The sequence below is a fragment of the Raphanus sativus genome, chromosome 1 (genome assembly GCF_000801105.2).
Source record: "Raphanus sativus cultivar WK10039 chromosome 1, ASM80110v3, whole genome shotgun sequence".
Taxonomy (NCBI): domain Eukaryota; kingdom Viridiplantae; phylum Streptophyta; class Magnoliopsida; order Brassicales; family Brassicaceae; genus Raphanus; species Raphanus sativus.
The window spans coordinates 12,349,213-12,368,278 of NC_079511.1; the positions used below are offsets into that span (position 1 = coordinate 12,349,213).

The 19,066-nt window shown below is 33.1% G+C and overlaps 4 protein-coding genes across 4 annotated transcripts; 2 read left to right on the plus strand and 2 right to left on the minus strand.

Moving 5' to 3' along the window:
- Positions 1-328: 328 nt before the first annotated feature.
- On the minus strand, positions 329-1,882 carry LOC108858689 (F-box protein At2g38590-like). Its single transcript, XM_018632575.2, has one exon. The coding sequence runs from the start codon at positions 1,767-1,769 to the stop codon at positions 480-482; it is 1,290 nt and encodes a 429-aa protein (XP_018488077.1). The 5' UTR covers positions 1,770-1,882; the 3' UTR covers positions 329-479.
- A 1,479-nt stretch (positions 1,883-3,361) lies between these two features.
- LOC108853321 (uncharacterized) lies at positions 3,362-4,259 on the plus strand. Its single transcript, XM_018626748.2, has 2 exons — positions 3,362-3,654; positions 3,919-4,259. The coding sequence occupies exon 2, from the start codon at positions 3,938-3,940 to the stop codon at positions 4,109-4,111; it is 174 nt and encodes a 57-aa protein (XP_018482250.1). The 5' UTR covers positions 3,362-3,654; positions 3,919-3,937; the 3' UTR covers positions 4,112-4,259.
- A 9,137-nt stretch (positions 4,260-13,396) lies between these two features.
- On the plus strand, positions 13,397-15,893 carry LOC108812361 (receptor-like protein 30). The gene has a single exon (XM_018584610.2). It carries the CDS (start codon positions 13,440-13,442, stop codon positions 15,732-15,734), a length of 2,295 nt encoding a protein of 764 aa, XP_018440112.1. The 5' UTR covers positions 13,397-13,439; the 3' UTR covers positions 15,735-15,893.
- Positions 15,894-16,062: 169 nt separating this feature from the next.
- Positions 16,063-18,527, minus strand: LOC108812370 (GDSL esterase/lipase At1g28580). The gene is made up of 5 exons (XM_018584621.2): positions 18,147-18,527; positions 17,237-17,452; positions 16,980-17,128; positions 16,590-16,863; positions 16,063-16,505 (listed from the first exon to the last, which is right to left on the minus strand). The coding sequence occupies exons 1-5, from the start codon at positions 18,418-18,420 to the stop codon at positions 16,225-16,227; spliced, it is 1,194 nt and encodes a 397-aa protein (XP_018440123.1). The 5' UTR covers positions 18,421-18,527; the 3' UTR covers positions 16,063-16,224.
- Between the last annotated feature and the right edge of the window lie 539 nt (positions 18,528-19,066).

The following is a 19,066-nucleotide window of genomic DNA, read 5'->3' on the forward strand; positions in this document are numbered from 1 at the left end:
TGTTCTATTTTCTGTGGTATATACGCGTACAGTCCTACCATACTTGACTTCTTGTTAATCATTTTCTTTCATGGTACACTATGTAGAATCAATAAAATCATTTGACATGTCTTAAACTTGCTCTGATACTTCTCTTTACGTGACTTGCTAATAGCATTTAAACAACTTTTCGTTTTACAAAATAATATTTTTGGTAAGGTCCTTAGGATTAGAGAGGCTGTAGGCAATCCAAAAACCGAAACTTATGATTGGTTTGAAGTTCTGGCACTTAGTTTCCGAGTTGACGGTATTGAGACTAATCATCTCCTTTTGATCATATCTTTGCTCATACCATAAAAACTGGTTTTTGGGTGCATTGTAATAATGTTTATAAACCTAAAGAATTTATAGCTACGACAAGTGCGTAACAGAACTCGAAAAAGACATCTTAATAAAGACACGCTGAGGTAAGAGTAAATGAAAGACATAAATGCAGAGTATCACACACTTCTACGCTTTTCAATAGCGGCAAGTCTCGACATATTTTGATCATATCGTTGCTTTTCTAAGTAGCTCTGTCGTTTCCTTTTACCTCCTCCTCCTGCAGCAGGTTGCTTGATTTGCACTAGACTTGGAACATAAGAGCACACGTCTGCCCTACAGTATTCTAAGTTTGTGCCTGCACGTTCTACGAGCTCCAGCTTTTTCAAGTATCCAAACTCTCCGACAATGTTAAATGTATTGCGGTAGCCCATTGCGACTTTCATCTCCTCGTCAATGAAGAAACTGTCACAGTTAACCAGAGCCAAAGCTCCCGTTTTCGTTTCCACTCTCAAGAACTTGCTCCACGACACCTTGTCGGCCTCAATCTTAGTAGTAATCCATATATCAAGTTCCAGCGGACCTGCTTCGTTGTGAGAAAGTAAAACCGCAAGCTTCTCTTCTCTAACACATGATAAAGTCACATAGTCATCACGCCCAGCGTCAAAAGGGAGACGTAGAAGAGGACCGAAACTCTCACTTTTATAATCGAAACAGATTATGTGATCGTCAAGCACATCATCGTCTGTGCTTCTTCGTTGTGAAGCAGGCCAGTAAGTGTTACCTTTGAGAGACGCACCACACTGACAACATAGTATACGCCAGTATGGAGTGACATCAAGTGTCTTCCATGTACTAGACTCGAAATCGTAAATCTCGTACCATGAAAACTGGTCTATGGGTGCACTGTAGTACTTATGATCTATAAACCTCAACAATTTGTAGCTACGACAAGAGCTGTTATCCTCGTATCCGAGAGCGTAAGTGAACATGTCCCATCCGTATGGGCGGTGAGAAGAGTATCTAAACTCTATAGACCTTGTTTGTCCCCAATACGGATTCCAAACGATAACTTTGGTAGCATCATCTTTCAAGACGCATAACAATAGACCGTCACAATGGAAAACTCGAGATATCTTGCTTTGTATGTCTTGACAAGTAAGCTTACCTTTAATCTCTACGATTGGATCTTCATTAACGATGACAACAACCTTCACGAGATATAGATTGTAATCTATCATTGCGATCATCATCATAAACTCATCTGATCTTATTTTATCAGCGTGCATCTTTGAAAAGCTTCGACTCTTGGATAAAGTGTCCCACTGTTTGCAAGTTGATCGCACTGCTCTCATATATTTCAAGGGAACCTTAGAGAGAATCTCCTCTACCAAATTTACCGGAAGATCGGAGATCTTCATCGTTGTTTCAATCAGGATTGACTTGTTTGGCGACGAAGTGACCATCATGTCGGTGTTGTCGACTGGCGTGGCGATGGCGAGTTGAAGAGTGAATCTAGGTTTTTTTTTTAACTAGAGGCTACGTACTCTGAAAGTAGAAGATGTAATTAAGGTTTCGGCTTCAGTAGTTCGGCACATTATAAGGCTGAATTATACTTATCCAACTAGTATTTATGGGCTTCAACAGAAAAAAAAAACATTTCTAACTTTTTTTTTAACTTCAACATACTATATTAACTTGATATGGAAGTAACATAATCCCTATGCAGTAAAGCTGTTATTCTAATTTTTTTATGGATTCCATACGTATAATTAAATTAATTAATAATAAAATAGTTAAATAAACTAATAGGTTGTAATTTTTGTAAATATGCAAATAAAACAAAAAAGTATTATGTTTTCATATAGTTTTAGTTTTTAATTTTTTTAATGAAAGAAAATATATAAATATCTCATTTAGATTACAAAAAAATGTAATCCTATTCCAATTTGGAGTTCGACGCTTTCAACGTGTCCAGAAGAAGACAGGTTTACGCGGTTTTGTTGATTGCCGTCTTGGAAACGCAGGCCCTTTTGCCTCATCTAGAGATTGGATCCTGCAACTGAACTCTCAATCCAAGAGGATCAAGGAAGCTCAATGCTACTCTCCAGACTTTTCCCAAACACTTTCTACTTCAGATACGCCACTAATTAAGGGTACTACTTGTTGGAACTATATTTTGGTGGCTTTTCCGGGCAATGTAGTTATCAGAAGGACCGGAGTTTGGAATCATTGGATTTCTTGTTGTGAATACTATGTGATAGTTTATCATATGTCAAGAAATAATTTTGCTTGAATGAGAAATGCTAGGCTATAGTCATTGACTTGAAAATCTTGTAAAATTTTACAATTTTACTATGTTTTAAAAACTAGTAAATGTCTCACGTAAAAATAAGAGGTAAGAATCCTCTTATTTAAAACATGGAGAAGTAATGTTGGAAACCATATAAATATATTATGGTATAGTGGTGAAAAGATATACCCAATTTAAATGTGTACGTGCACTAAACTGGATAGAATCAAATGGGTTTGAATTTGGGATTGAATTTGTAATTTAATAATTGGACTATAAGTCTAATACCCTATTATTTGGGGAAAAATTCAAATCATTTTAGGATTAATTTGAATTATTTAATAATTAAATGAATCATGATATTTTTTTTATTAATAACAAAATGTATCAGTTTGACGTAGTCTTGAATTCATATTAATTATTTGAATCAATGACAAATGTTTTTTTGTTATAAATGCTTTTAGACAAAGCATATAAATCAAAGCATATAAATCCACTTCTCCTTCCATACTGAAAAGACAATTCATATGAACAATGAAAAGAAAAATCATTCCACTTGAAATATTCTTTAGTATTTTTTTGTCTTAGACGAGAGTACATCACAGAAATCAGTTCGACAGGTTTTATTATGGGCAATTGCACTACATATACATGGAAAAAACATTATTTAGGTATTCGATAAGTAACTGTTTATTTTTTCATATTTGTCAGTTATAACCTTATAATGAAGATGACTTGCCTACTCTAAAGTAATCTTAGCCTACCTAGGTTATTTTGTAATAATGAAGCTACAGGGAACAAAATCACGCAACTAATTTCTTGACGACTGCAAAAAATTATTTTCATTGCATTATTAGGCAACCACTGTTCATATTTCTTCTTTCTTCTTTAGGTGGCGGAGTATACAAAGTTGAAGTTTTTAGAGCAATCAACGGAGGTTGCGCCGTTAAAGATGGTGTCCACCCGGCTTATCGATTATCCGGAGTAGACTTCTTTAAGATCAATGCTTCTCACTCCCGCCGTCGTATCGCAGCCGTCTCATCGCCGTCCGTCAACCATAGGTAAGAAGCTTCTGCTACGCCACCTCTGAGTTTGATCCCCTGTAAATTTTTTTTTTTTCAATTGGTGAATTTCAATGTTTCATTTTGCGATTCGCGGAAGCTTTTTTCTTGATTTCTTGTCCATTTCATCGTATCGAATCATCTAGGGTTTAGGGTTTAGAAAAGGTTTGTGATTGCACTGTTATCCTTAGGCGGTGTGATGATGCAAATATCGAAATTGAGATTTATTGATTTGTAGTTTATCTCTTTTTTTAATGGTTTTAGTGTATTGAAGTGAGAAAAAATGGGGGACAAGAAGAAGACGTTCATGTTCATCCACCTAGTGTCAGCTGCTGGAACTGGATTCTTCTATGTCAAGAGAAAGAGTAGCAAGGGTCTTCTCGAGAAGTTTGAGTTCCGCAAATACGATCCTCGTGTCAACCGCCATGTCCTCTTCACTGAGCAGAAGATGAAGTGATCTCCTTGTCTGCGTGTTACATTGTTTTCAAATCTCTTTGCAAGTAGTATTGTTACTATCTAATCAAACAAGTTCTTCTTAAGCACCGTTGAGTTTTAGACTTCGTAAGTTTCAGTTTGAGGATTGCTTTTAAGTTTTAACTATCTCAGATCATAGTTTTTTTCCACTATTGAAACCAATCTTTGTCAACTAAGACATCAATAATTTACTCAGGGTGTATAAAAAAGCTTGAGACTTTATAAAATATAAATCCAATATCTTGATGTCAAAGAATGACAAACTGACACAAACCAGAGCATCTTGGAGATTCAACGAGTTGTTTCAACAGACCCGGCTTGTGTTTTTTTTCTGACAAGACTGGTTCAAACGTAGAACAAGCGTAATCGAGTGTACTTTCAAATTGAAATCGGACAGATATATGTGAATCATTACCTATTGTTTATTTTGACAGTATAGCAATTTGGAAGGACTAAATGTGACAATACATAAGATCTACATATTAGGGTTTCTCTCATATTACACGCGTATTATTTCATTTGAATTACTACGTATAGAGGGAATGTTTTGCAAAGTATGTAAGACAAAATGTCATTTTCACAGACAGCACCTGACATTAGCATCTTCACTAGATTTGCCTACCATAGCTGAACTGTAATCTACGCTGTCAACTTGGAGAATGTCTAGGGGCTGGTAAGTAAAATCGCCGAAACTGTTTACTCCGGTTACCTAATTATATTTTTCATTGCATGAACACCTAATTATCTTTTCTTTCTTGGTTTTTCAGCACATTTGGCCTTTTATTATTCGGTGGTGAAAGATAGAAATATATGCAGTTGTATTCTGGAATTTTGGAATACAATATCAATTGTTACAATACGGTTGTTGAGTGTCTCGCCCCGCAAACCTATTTTTCTTTCCAAATTCTTGTATTGCTATTCATATTATTTATCAGTTTATTTATGTAAATACTTCGAATTTGCGTTTCTATAATCTTAATTCCGTAAATTTTCGTTTGTATTATTATTATACTAAGGAAAACTAATTATTTTGTGAAGTGTTTTTGTTACAAAACCAGTAAATGAAAAATTCATTATAATGGAAGGGTTCACTGTTCTTCTGACCAATCCGGAAAGAGAGAAAGAATTTTCTTGGCATATTGGTTTTCATTTATGCAATTTGGGGTTGCATTTGACTATCAATAGAACATTGCTTGCTTCTTTATTTTTGCCTGATTTTTTTTGGGAAAATTGCCAATAGAGAACAAAAAAACAAGGGTGTTGTCCCTTTGGTATAAATCTTTTTTTGTCCAATTTTTCTCCTTTTTACCCTTTGTATTTCTGAAAACTAATGACATAAATACTTTTGTGAATCAAAAAAAAAATTAAAAATATAAAGAATTAATAAAACACCTATATACACATGCTGGTATTTTTATTTTTTTCAAAAAGTTGATAAATAAAAATTTGAAAATACGTTCTACTAAAGGTAGAATGTGCCTTCTACGGAAAATAGTATAGTAGAAAGCGATTTCTAAAATAAACATGTTCATCTACTATTTTTAGAACGTACATTCTACTATTTACTAATTTTCTAAGAAAGTGGAATGCGCATTCTACTAATCCTAAAGCTATCTACTTTTCGTCCGAAAGCATTTTCTACTTTTATTAAGTATTCTAAATTTCGCGGAATGTGTTTTTCTAAAATGTACTCTTCCGTCTACTAAAAGTAGAAAGCGTGTTCTAGATTTTTGTCAATGTTCTAAACTTTTAGAAGGCGCCTTCTACGGATAAGATACCTGATTTTTGCGAAAATTAATGAAAAATCCAGTTAAGGAAATATTCTAAAAATCTCCTAAAAATATTCTAACTTCCTAAAACGTGTTATTTTCGATTTTACTTGTAAAAAACTTTTTAAAAATGATTATACCTTGTCTTCTTCATTAATCTATGAGTTTTTCATAGTTTTTCTTTTGATTTTTTTTCACAAACTCTTATTCTCTATGATACATATCTATACAACATGTGGTGTTTTGAAATTAGGTGCAATTTTTTGTAAAGTTTAATTTTTATTTTATAAAGTTTACAAATTTTATTTTTATTAAAGTTTTATTAAAAAAAATTTTAAATTTTTTATTTTTATTAAAAATTTCGATAAAATTCAAAAGGTTACAAACATTTTAAATTTTTTATAAAAATAAAACTTTGTAAATTTTTCTTTATAAAGTTAGTTTAAAGCTTTTATTAAAAAAAATTAGTAAAGTTTTATTTTTATTTTTATAAAGTTTAAAATTTTTATTTAATTAAAGTTTTATTAAAAACATTTTAAACTTTTTATAAAAATAAAACTTTGTAAAATGTTTTTTAATAAGTTTATTTAATGTTTTATTAAAAAATTGTAAATTATTTTTATTTTTACAAAGTTTATTTTTATTAAAAAAAAAGTTTTATTTTATTTTCCCTTTTTAAAACGTTTTTAATTAAATTTTTTAAAAATTCTTTTAGTTTATTGTGTTTAATAAAAACTTTAAACAAAATTTATAAAATTTGTAAACTTTATAAAAATAAAAATAAAACTTTACAAAAAGTTTTTAATAAAAGTTTAAACAAACTTTAGAAAAATACATTTTAATTTTTTTTTTAATTAAAAATTTTGATAAAATTAAAAAGTTTACAAACATTTTAAACTTCTTATAAAAAATAAAACTTTGTAAACTGTTTTTATTAAAAAATTGTAAATTATTTTTATTATTATTTTATTAAGTTTTAAAAAGTTTATTTTTATTAAAAAAATTAATTTTTTTTAATTTTTCCTTTTTAAACGTTTTTAATTATTATTATTTTAAATTATATTAGTTTAATGTGTTTAATTAGATTAATCAAGGGTTAGTTTTGGGATTATGAAAAAAATTATACTAAAAGGACAACTAAATTGTGGCTTTATACTATAGGGACAACTATGCTGAATTTTTGTTCCGTTTTGGCAATTTTCCCATTTTTTAATTTGCAGGGAATTAAGAGTTTTTGTTCTGGCTGCAGTTTATAATTGATCCTTGCGTTTAGCTTTCCTCGTTAGCTTGCATGGATTTTTGGGTTAAGTCTATACCCTATGATGATTAAAAAGTGATACATGTAAGGAATAGAATATAAGCATTTGTTTTTAATGATTTATGTCCATTGTTTTGAGATATAAATGAAGTAGTACATGATACACCTCTAAATAAAATTAATGGCAAATCATCTTGTAAGTGTGAAATGGGTCTGTTTCTAAAAGAATAAAATTAAATCTATATTCTCTAAGTTCACTCATGATTACCGAGGCATTTTTCATGGCCAAAATGAACACAACATAGAACCTAATTTTGTGAGAGAATGAAACTGTGTTATAGCTATTCTCTCGGTTTACACAAAAGTCCGGGGGTTCAAGATATCATGGCCACCTCCCGTTCGAATAAATCCGATAGCTATTATTAATGACTGGTTCAAGACTGAAAATTGTTACTAACTCATTATGCAATGAATTTTTCGTTTGTACTCTCAAAAGTCCTTTAGTTGAGTCTGGAGTTTTGTCTAGGAAGTCAAGTCTGTGAAGTCCGTCGAATTGTCTATAGTCATTTATATTCATGTGGAAGATTATTGCAACTATTTTTTGGACAAATGGCTTTGGCCAATATTTCGGTGGCTTTTCCGGGCAACATAGTTGTCGGAATGACCAAAGTTTGGAATCATTGGATTTTTTGTTGTGAACACTATGTGATAGTGTATCATATGTGAAAAAAAGTTTGTTTGAGTGAGAAATGTTACTATGTTTTAAAAACCAGTAGATGTCCCACATAAAATAGGAGACAATAATCCTCTTGTTTAATTATGGAGAAATAATGCTGGAAACCATATAAATATATTATAGTATAGTGGTGAAAAATATACCCAATTTAAATGTGTGCATGCATTAAACTGGATAGAATCAGAACCAAGTTTGGAATCAAATTTGGGTTTGAATCCGTGATTGAATTTGTAATTTGATAACTTGACTGTTAATCTAATTAATACCCTTTATATTATTTTAGGAGCATTATTATAAATTAACATTGATCTCTTGTGATAGTAACCAAATTGTCATTCATACGTACTAACACCATATTCGTTTTTTTTTTTGTAACTGGCTTTCATTGCATTAAAAAAAATAAACTGAAAATGATACAGGCCCTTAGGCAGTGTTCTGTAGGCAAGGCCCAAGTGAAAATAAAAATAAAGCCCTAGAAGGATTCTCATTCTGAACTAGCATGTGCACATCTGATCTGCCAGAGGCCCAAGTGAATTAAATTGTCACGTTTGTTGGTAGTTGGTTGATGGAAAGGTACTAACACCATATTCGTTCTCACACTATATAATTAAAAGCCTTCTTCTTAGTAGACTAATTACATATACTGCTATTGTTCATTGAATTATAACTTAACACATAATATACTATATACTTTCTAATTATTAGATCATGAAACTGGTTAAATTATTAAAGAACACAACCCGTTATCTAACATATGCTTTAATTATGTGTGAGAATGATGTTGAAATATCCAATACCACTACTATACAAGTGCAAAAATATAAGCTTGGTCACGATACTATGTCAAACCGGTTAACTAATAATTAGAATAATCTTAACTAAGTATATCATTGTGTAGTATATATATTTTATACGTCAAACAAACAAATACAATGATAGGATGTTGAAATGCATTCTTCTATATATATGAAAGGTTATGTATTGTGTAATATTTAGGACAATATAATGATTCCTGTAATGCAGACCTTATAAATATTTTTAGTTTTCTTATATTGACCGAACGTATAATTGGGTTAGTTTGGTTAATTTTCATTTCTTACAATATTAATTAGGGATTATTATCAAATATGACTCACAACTTGATTTCAAATGCAAAAGTAAACCCAAACTTGAATCAAATGCAAAAGTAAACTAAAAGACTATTGAAATTATAACCAGTCCCTTGTGAACAAACAAAAAACTGAATTTTTTTTACGTTTGTAACCTTCGCAAGTCTTCTGGTATAGTTCTTCTTAAAAATAATTTAATTTTTTTGTAAAAAATATTTTGATAAGTGAAAAATTGAAATCATGTAATTAACATATGTTTTAAGTGATATAAATTAAAATATAACAAAAGTGAATTGTTTTCAACATAGATGAAGAAAAGTAGTGAGTCATGATATTCTTTGGTTTAGGTTTTGCCAACATATGTTGTAGTATTGTATGTGTTTTTAAGGTTAGATTTTTGGAAAGTTTAAAGGTTTTTTTTATTTAAAATTTACCTAAGTATGTTTATTTTTGTGTATAGTAAACATTTTTAAGTTTAATTTGATTTTATCACGTGTTTAGTTGGTTAATTTAGTCAATTTAGTTTAGGGAATAAATTTAGGGCCTGACGAGACGACTTACTTGAAAGTCTTCTGGTATAGTTGATCTTAAAAATAATTTATAAATTTTTCAAAAAATATTTTGATAAGTGAAAAATTGAAATCATGTAATTAACATATGTTATAAGTGATATAAATTAAGATACAATAAAAGTGAATTTTTTTCAACATAGATGAGTGAAAGTATTAAGTTTCCCGCTAAAAATATTTAGTTTTCCGCTAAAAATATTTTAGTTTCCCGCTAAAAATATTGAAGTCTTCTGGACGACTTACAAGTAAGTCGTCTAGGAAGTCTTCTGAATCTAAAATATTTAACTTAATTAGATTTTTTTGTCTCCCTACAGAAAGAAAAATATACACATTCTCTCTCTTCCTCTCAAATGGCTGCAACAAAAATGTAATGTTCATCATTCTAAAACTCTCAAACCTCTCTCTAATCTCTTTGAACTTATAAACACCAAGCTTTATATCAATTGATTATTTTTGTCTCATGTCTTTCTCAATAATTTATCTTGTTTTTGCAAGTTTTTCATCACATGATTCTCATCTTCCACTCATTTAAAGGTAGATCTATTAATTTTAGATATAAATTTTTATTTTTCATTTTTCTTCATTTTGCAACTTCTTGTTGCATAAAGTTCTTACATTTTTTCTCAAACTAAAACTCTTCAAACCACTCTAATCTCTTAGACTTTAAAACACCAAACTTTATATGGATTTTTCAGTTTTGTCTCATGTTTTTTTCTATAATCTATTTTTTGCAGGTTTTTAATCAGATGGTTCTCAACTTCCACTTGGATATGTACGTTGTATGTTCCATAAAAGTATATCTATATAATCTTCCACTCATTTTTATGTTTTTAAGCCATTTGAACGTTTTTGGATGTGCAGATTTTTCAGATCTGGATATGCAGGTTTTTCAGATCTGGGAGACTTTTGGGACGACTTCATGTAAGCCGTCTGGACCTCCTGGAAGTCGTCTGGATTTCCTGGAAGTCTTCTGGACCTCCCGGAAATCGTCTGGACCTCCTGGAAGTCGTCTGGACCTCCTGGAAGTCGTCTGGACCTCCTGGAAGTCGTCTGGACCTCCTAGAAGTCTTCTGACGAAGTCTTCTTCCATTCAAGTGGAGTCTAAGCTTGTCTTTATAAAGGAATGATATATAATAATTTTGTTTGTGGTATGTTTTGTAATTTTATGGTTAATTAAATGATATTTATATTATTTATTGGTCAAAATAATAAAATATATAATATTAATAAATTGTATTTTTAAATGTAAAATTTAATTTTTTAAAAATTTATCACTGCACATGGTGCAGTAATATATGTGCTAACAATGTGTTTACACATTTAGAAATCAATGAAATAATAGACTTCGATAGATTTTCTCTTATCTTTGGATTTCCATATGGAATAATAAACTCAAAGGACCTTCTTCTCATCTTAATAAATAAGAATGTTGGTAGCCTCATACTGATATAATATTTTAAGAAGCATTTTAAACATTGTTCCAACTCATAACAATAATCATCATTGGTTTCTATAACAATAATACTTAAGAGATGGAAACAAACAATAGTAACTAGTCAAAGCATGTCATATTTTTTACAAGTTTGTGTTGAAAATGTTTTTTTTTGTAGAAGACTTACCAGTAAGTCGTCTGGTAAATCTTTTGTGTAGAAGACTTATCAGACGACTTACTGGTAAATCTTCTGTAATTGTTAAATTTTGAGACTTGTATTGTTTTATACGCAAAATATGAATGCTTTTATTCTCCATATAATACATGTATCTAACGCATTATCTGCAAAAATTCAAAATAAAATACATTAACAAAGATATAACATGTATGAGTTAAAACATATTAGCTAGAAACTTTGAGTAACATAAATATTGGTAACCTCATAAATATCATCAATTATGTTATAAATTTAATTTAATATCCCCAATATTGATTAATATACATGAATTAATAAGAAAATGTTAAAAAATCTTTATATTATTAGAGAAAATAAAAGTTTGCTAAACATAAATCGTCCGGAAGACTTACTAGTAAGTCGTCTGGAGAGGTCATTTTTGCAGTTGACTTTTAAATGGGACGACTTACATGTAAGTCGTCCAATTTTCTTTGTTAAAAAAAAAACTCCAGACGACTTACCAGTAAGTCGTCCAGGATAAAAAAGTTAGCTTTGTATTTAATCGAATTGTGTCAGATATTTGATTTTTCCTGGATGACTTACTTGTAAGTCGTCTCTGAAAAAACAAAAACTAAATATTTTATTATTTCTAGACGACTTACATGTAAGTCGTCATAGGTTAGTTTAAAATTCGAAAATAAAACTTAAATATTTAATTTTTTTCCAGACGACTTACTTGAAAGTCGTCTGAGATAAATAAGGTTTGATCAGAATCTCAGAAAAAAAATTCTGGACGACTTAACTTAAGTCGTCTGACTGGATGACTTTCAAGTAAGTCGTCTGACTGGACGACTTACTTGTAAATCGTCTAGGAAAAAATAAATATTTAAGTTTTATATTCCAATTGCAATAACCAAAGAAAACTTACTTGTAAGTCGTCTAGAAATAATAAAATATTGATTTTTCTACAGCCATAAGACTTACATGTAAGTCTTCTAGGCGAACAAATCTGAAAAAAAAAACAATTTCATACCTTAAATTAGCGAATTGACTTCTTTACCACACATAAATATTCTCCAACCACATAGAACCTCAAACGAAAGTAACCCACCAAGAATCATAAGCTTGAATGGTTCTATCAACCATAAAAAATTTATACCTTAAATTAGCGAGTTGACTTCTTTAGCACACATAAGTCTTCTCCAACCACATAGAACCTCAAACGAAAGTAACCCATCAAGAATAATAAGCTTGAATGGTTCTATCAACCATAAAAGTTTTATAATCAAAAACTTGAGTTTTTTGGATGAATATGGAGACAAAGTGAAAGAGATGTTATTTTTAGTTCATAACAATTGGAAAAAAGAGTATAAATCGATTTGAGATGTATTAAGAGTTTCAAATTGGTTGTTCATGGTGGTTAGAGTATTGATGGCAATGATAATCTTGTAAATACTTGAAGAGGATGAGGTTGAGAGAGTAAAAATGTCATTTTCGAAAAAAAATTAATGGCATTTTCGTGAATAATGTAAACTTGTGTGGTGAAAATGACAAAAAAAATCCAAAAAACATAGGTTAGTTTTGTGTTTGATTTTGAGTTTTGAGTCAATTTTGCAAAAAGCCATATTAATTAATGCTACATATATTATTCTAATTAATTATCTTAAATTAATGGTTGACCATATATTTGGATTCACATAAGTCATATATAAATATTTGAATTGCAATATGAGTAACTAATTTGCTGAGATTGAGGATTTCGTGGTGCACAAAAAAACTGTAACAAAATTTGGCGCTTTTTGTAATAATGACCCAAGACTTGGTCAAGTCGAGACAACGGGAGTTTTCCCCTTTTTAAAGAAACTCTATGAATCTCTCTGATACTCTAACTTTCTTTCTTCTTTCGTCTATCTTTACGAGTAAGGAGATCTCAAAGACCCGATTATCCAACTGCAGTAATAACACCATATCAAGTCAAGAGCTATATACCTCATCAAAGTGAACTTGGTAACCTCTCTTTTCTGTCAGTAGACGAACTTTCAAATTTATGATGAAAGTTCAGTTGAAACAAGCCCCACAAAGACTCAAAAGTCTTCGATAATTGTAAAGGTGGCAGAGTTGCAAGTTATGTGGAAAAGTCACCCAAATCCTTATTGACGCAAGACTTGGTCAAGTCGAGATAACTGAGTTTTCCCCTTTATAAAAGAGCCTCAGAAGCCGGAACCATAACCACACAAATTCCAAAAAAAGAAAGAAAGTCTAAATGATGCTTCCAAGCAAGTCTGATTGCATTTCTGGTATTAAAACCTTTTATTTCACCTTCTTGGCTTCCCTCTTCCTACACACTCTTGCTTCTCCTACGCTACTACACTATTGCCGCCATGACCAGATGGATGCTCTTCTGGAGTTCAAAAACGAGTTTCCAGTAAACAAATCCAACCCAACTCCTTATGATGTACCGTTAAGTTCATGGAACAAGAGTAGTGACTGCTGTTCTTGGGAGGGTGTCATGTGCAGTGTCAAAACTGGCAAGGTGATATCACTCAACCTTAGTTATGTTCCTCTTCGCAACTCTTTGAAACCAAACAGTAGTCTTTTCAAACTCCAACATCTCCGTAACCTGACCCTCAAGAACTGCTCTCTCTATGGAGAGATTCCTTCTTCACTAGGAAGCCTTTCCCGTCTCACTAAGCTTAATCTTCTCAATAATAATCTAGTAGGTCAAGTTCCAGCTTCAATTGGGAACCTAGCCCAACTAAGATACCTCGACCTTAGCCAAAACAAGTTAAGTGGGAATATTCCAATTTCGTTTGTCAATTTAACAAATTTATACCTATTTTACATCCACGACAATTACTTCGAATCCACGTTCCCATTTAACATGAGTGGTTTCCAAAAACTAAAGTATTTTGGTGTGGGTGCAAACTCTTTTTCGGGGGTTTTTCCTACGTCCTTGCTCACGATTCCTTCGTTGATATATATTAATTTAGAGGGAAACCGATTCACAGGACCTATAGATTTTAGGAAGACATCACCCTCCAGTACCCTCAAGTATCTCAACATTGCTTATAACAAATTTGATGGCCCAATCCCTGATTCTCTATCTGAACTTATAAACCTAGGAGAGATAGATCTTAGTTTCAATAGGTTCAATGGGTCAATCCCAAGATCTCTAGCAAAGTTAGACAACCTCTACTATCTTGATCTTTCCGGAAATAAGTTGGAAGGACAAGTACCAAGCTGGTTATGGAGATTGAACGTGGTAAGGCTTTCTTACAACTCTTTCAACAGCTTTGAAAATAATTCACCAGAGCCAGCAGCTCCTAGCGAAACACAAGGCATTGCACTGGATCTTAGTTCCAACTCATTCCAAGGACCATTTCCCCACGAGATATGCAAGATTACGTCCTTGTACATTTTAGATTTGTCCAACAATAGGTTTAGTGGCACTATCCCTTCGTGTTTCAGAAACTCCACTGGTTCTCTGATGGAGGAGCTATTGTTAGGTAACAACATATTAACTGGTGTTCATCCGGACGTATTTGCCAATGCTACCAACTTAAAAGCAATTGACATTTCCAACAACAATCTGGAGGGGAAACTTTCAAGATCGTTGATTAACTGCAGCTCTCTGAGGTTTCTCAACTTGCAAGGGAATGGATTCAAGGACGAGTTTCCATCTTGGTTAGGCTCTCTGCCAACACTCAACGTCCTCCTCCTTCGTTCTAACCACTTCTACGGGCCGTTAACGTTATATCACCGCCATAATGTGTCCATTGGGTTTCAAAGTTTAAGAGTCATCGATGTCTCACTTAACGACTTAAGTGGAGCCTTGCCGGATTCCTATTTCTCCACTTGGCGTGAAATGAAGAAACCGGACGCAGAGTATGACGACGCCTACATGAAAGATTCAGTAATTGATGCAAGTGTCTTTCATTCCATGCAAATTGTGAATAAAGGAGTGGATACAATATTTAACAAGATCCGAAGCGACTTCATATCTATCGACTTTTCCGAAAATAGTTTTTCTGGAAGTATCCCTGAATCTGTCGGACTGTTGAAGGGGTTACGCCTTCTCAACATGTCAGGCAACACATTCACAAGCAACGTACCCTCGTCATTGGCGGACTTGGAGAATCTTGAAGCATTGGACCTATCTCGCAACCAGCTGTCGGGACAGATTCCTAGAGAACTTGGCAGGCTATCCTTTTTGTCAGCCATCAACTTCTCCCACAACCATCTCGAAGGTCCGGTACCACGGAGCACACAGTTTCAAAGTCAGCCTTGTTCTTCGTTCGTGGACAATCCCAAACTATCTGGTCTCGAAGATATTTGCGGAGAAAATCGTGTCCCGATTACTACACCACAAGAATCAAAAGAGTTGTTGAAAGCAGAAGAAAAGGGGGTGAACTGGATAGCGGCAGCAATCGCCTATGGACCTGGTTTCTTCTGTGGAATGGTGATTGGACATATCTTTGCTACACACTACAAATATGAGTGGTTCATGGTAAAGTTTAGCCGAAACAAGCCAAGATCAGTTATCAGAAGTACTCGCTAAGCCCATCTCTTGCAATGTGTTAGGCAAACGTGTTGGTAATATGAATTTGTATAATATGCCTTCTCCAAAACAAAACAAAAACAACTCGCTTGTGTTTGTGATTTTATGTTGTATGTGTTTTGTAATAATGGTAACATTTGGTGGTATTTGATTATTATATATCTTAGCTCGAAAATGCATTCATAAACGCCTTCCTAATGAAAAAAAGTTCAAGTGAAATGAGAGAGCGTTTTCTCTCTGGCTTATGGTGACAAGTAGGGCTGGATCTGGACACATCCCATTGGAACATGTACTGCTGTGTACGTAAAGCTGTCGTTGGTCTCACTCATAATTCAATGTATCACATATTAAGATTTATACTCGCATTACCGTAACACAATACAATTTTTTTAATAATACAAAACATGATCCAACATAAGCGCTAAAGAACATACATGTTTTTATCAGTATGCATTCTTCTCTCTCTCTCAAATTTTCAGACCAAGTTATATCAGTGGATCATTAAAGAATACTTTGCATCAGATGATCCATTGTTCTTAATTTCTGAGCTGAGGCAAGACCAATCGAAAGGTGGAATAGCATAGGGTCCCTTAAGTATACCCTCAGCCATCAACTGGTATGCAGCCTCAGTCATATGGACACCATCCCAACAAACATACTTTGAAGGATCACTACAAGATTCCACTCCTTTAAAGCCACATTTCCTACCAAATGTGAAGTTATACGGTCCTCCAAAACCGCAGCAAGCGTGCAAGGGTCTGTCTGTGAACCCTGATTGGATAATTAATTCGGTTAACAAATTGAATCAATGAATTTGGCCGTGTAGGGTTGATAGGAAGGATCAAGAAGGCTAACCAAATTTCTCTGGTTCTTGAAAAAGGCGTAACAGAGCATTATAGTAGTCAGCGTAGATGATGTTGACATGAGGGTACATCTCCTGGAGCTTGTTGATTTCCGCTTGAAGCTGGTCACTGTGGTATTTTGCAAACTTGTTCAACCATTTCAAACAACCTGAAGGATCGTATTCTTCCTTGTTTGATGTTTGATATAATGTCAAGTAGGTTACTGAGCATCCCAGGGGAAACTCCCCCGGCACAAGAAATGTTCTCCCCCCCATACCGATCAACTCCTGTATATTTTCTTATGCTTTAGAAGTTTAGTCCCAAAAACTAAAACACACACACAGTGAAGCTTGTGCTTTTGTAGAGAGGCAGAACAAGAATTTGATGTGGTCATCAGAGTTACCGTGATTGCAGAAGAAATAGTACTGATCACCAGTGGAACGAACTCTCTGGCCTCTTCAATGGTTTTGCCCACAAAGAAAACGTAATTATAGTCATTCCCTCCAATTTCTCCCATGAGAATCAAAGCATTTTCGATCATATCTCTGCAGTCTAAAACAAAGATTTAATAAAAGTAAACCATTATTACAAGTTAGTCGTTGCGTCTTGGAGGTTATCATAAAACTTGTAGGATCTCTAAGCACAAAACCAAATACACACCTGATGGGGAGCCACAAAGCTTAGGCAGAGCATCCTTGAAGCTCCTAAGCTGAACTCCTAAACTGACGTTGGTGTAAGGAAAATGAATCCCTCTTTCCTCAAGAAAAGAACGTTCCAGTGCCGTTGCTCCCCCTACCGCGAAGTTAACTCCCTTTTCAAAGTTTGCGTTTTGTGATCCATAAAAAGAAGGCACAAGCGGAAACCCCAAGAATTCAGCTTCGAACAGAACCACAGAGAAAAGAACCATAAGTTAAGGAGCAATTAAGTGTTAAACCAGTTGATTTTTTTCAGGTTTTATACATGAACTATGCGACTCAACTAAGAGCGTGCAAAGGAAGAAGTTATACGTAAGGATGGTGCATAGAGGGAAACAATAAAACAGGGGAAACATTACGGCTTTGATCGGTAAACTTGCGGAATGGTGGAATGGCGTTTTTACGCGATTCCGCAAGAATTTTACCAATCAAGAAAAGAGCAGAAGATAATTATCAGTAATTTTTCTTCGTTTTCATCTCAAGATTCCAACAATGAGCACAAAACAATACTATCATCTGTTCTGTTTCTTTATATTAGAAAAAGCTAATTCTATTGTATGCATACAAATTAACCACATTATTACGTTCTTTTTTGGTTAACTTAAAAGAAAACAAGATCCATTGTCATTTTGTTTAATATTAGTTTCGTCCAATGTTCACTCAACCTTATAATCCATAAGATTTGCCTAGGATGTTTTCTAGTTGAGCTTAAGGCCATTTGATAATTTGTTGTTGTATATCAACAAAAGTGAAAGCAAGAAAAAAAAAATACAAATCCATGATTCATTGATTCGGTTCCGTATTGTTCGGAAGATGTACACTCACACTCACTACTGTAAAGACAAAAAAGGAGATAGTTGAGACTTGAGACGTACCAATGAAATCGATGATGAGCCGACCGTTTGAGAAACGGCCAGTGGGATGGTGAAAGAAGGTCTCTCCGTAGGGCGGAAACGCCACGTGAGGGAGATGGTTAGGATCAGAGAGGCCGAGCAAGTTTCCTGTGTCCGCAATGGAATCACCGAAACTGATGATCGACTTGAAACGCCGACACTGCGTTTCCGAGTTTACGATATTAGTGAGAAGTAGAGTAGATAAAAAGAAGATCATGAGCTTCTTCATCATCGGAGGACAATAGGGAGACGCCATTGAGATGCTTGAAGCTTTGGTCTCCGGTCTCAGACGTCCCTTTCAATTTGAAATCCCTTCTCTTTTTATCTACTCTTTTCCTCACTTTCGTGAGCTCAAAATGAACATAAATATAATAATTATAATGAATCAATTATTGGACGCAGTGGGTAGAGAATCAATTATTTTGTTTGTTCGTGTTAGTTGATGCATGACTTGCAGACTTCGAAAGATATGTTATTAATTATAACCATAAACTAGATTTTGACCCGCGCTTTAGAAGCGCGGAATATTTTACGATAAAAAATTTCACTAATAACTTAACAAATATTTTGGTAATTTTTAAAAGAGTGTGTATTTAAAATACTTTTGCATTTAAATCAGTGTTTTTAATTTCAACCCGATTGTGACTATACCCGTTAATCCGGAGATCTGACAATTCAATTTTGGTTTTTAAAATATTCATATTAAAAAATCACTAAAACCCGAGACTAACTGATTGAACTGATGGATGACCGATATGTAATTTAAAATCTAATTAGATTTAAATTGTAATAATTTCATAATTTGTAATCTTATAATCCAAATTTTAAAGTTTATTATTTTGCAATTTATGAAAATATGACGTTTCTACAAAATTTTAAAGAGAAAATGATAGATATAAAAT

Excerpts from the sequence above, each read along its gene's own strand:
- LOC108812361 (XM_018584610.2), top strand. The coding sequence starts at position 13,440 with ATGATGCTTCCAAGCAAGTCTGATTGCATTTCTGGTATTAAAACCTTT.
- LOC108812370 (XM_018584621.2), bottom strand. The coding sequence starts at position 18,420 with ATGGCGTCTCCCTATTGTCCTCCGATGATGAAGAAGCTCATGATCTTC. Across the intron at positions 17,129-17,236 it reads GCTTTGTGGCTCCCCATCAG|ACTGCAGAGATATGATCGAA; the intron begins GTGTGTATTTGG and ends TCTTTGTTTTAG. Across the intron at positions 16,864-16,979 it reads CTATTTCTTCTGCAATCACG|GAGTTGATCGGTATGGGGGG; the intron begins GTAACTCTGATG and ends GAAAATATACAG.
- LOC108853321 (XM_018626748.2), top strand. The coding sequence starts at position 3,938 with ATGGGGGACAAGAAGAAGACGTTCATGTTCATCCACCTAGTGTCAGCT.
- LOC108858689 (XM_018632575.2), bottom strand. The coding sequence starts at position 1,769 with ATGATGGTCACTTCGTCGCCAAACAAGTCAATCCTGATTGAAACAACG.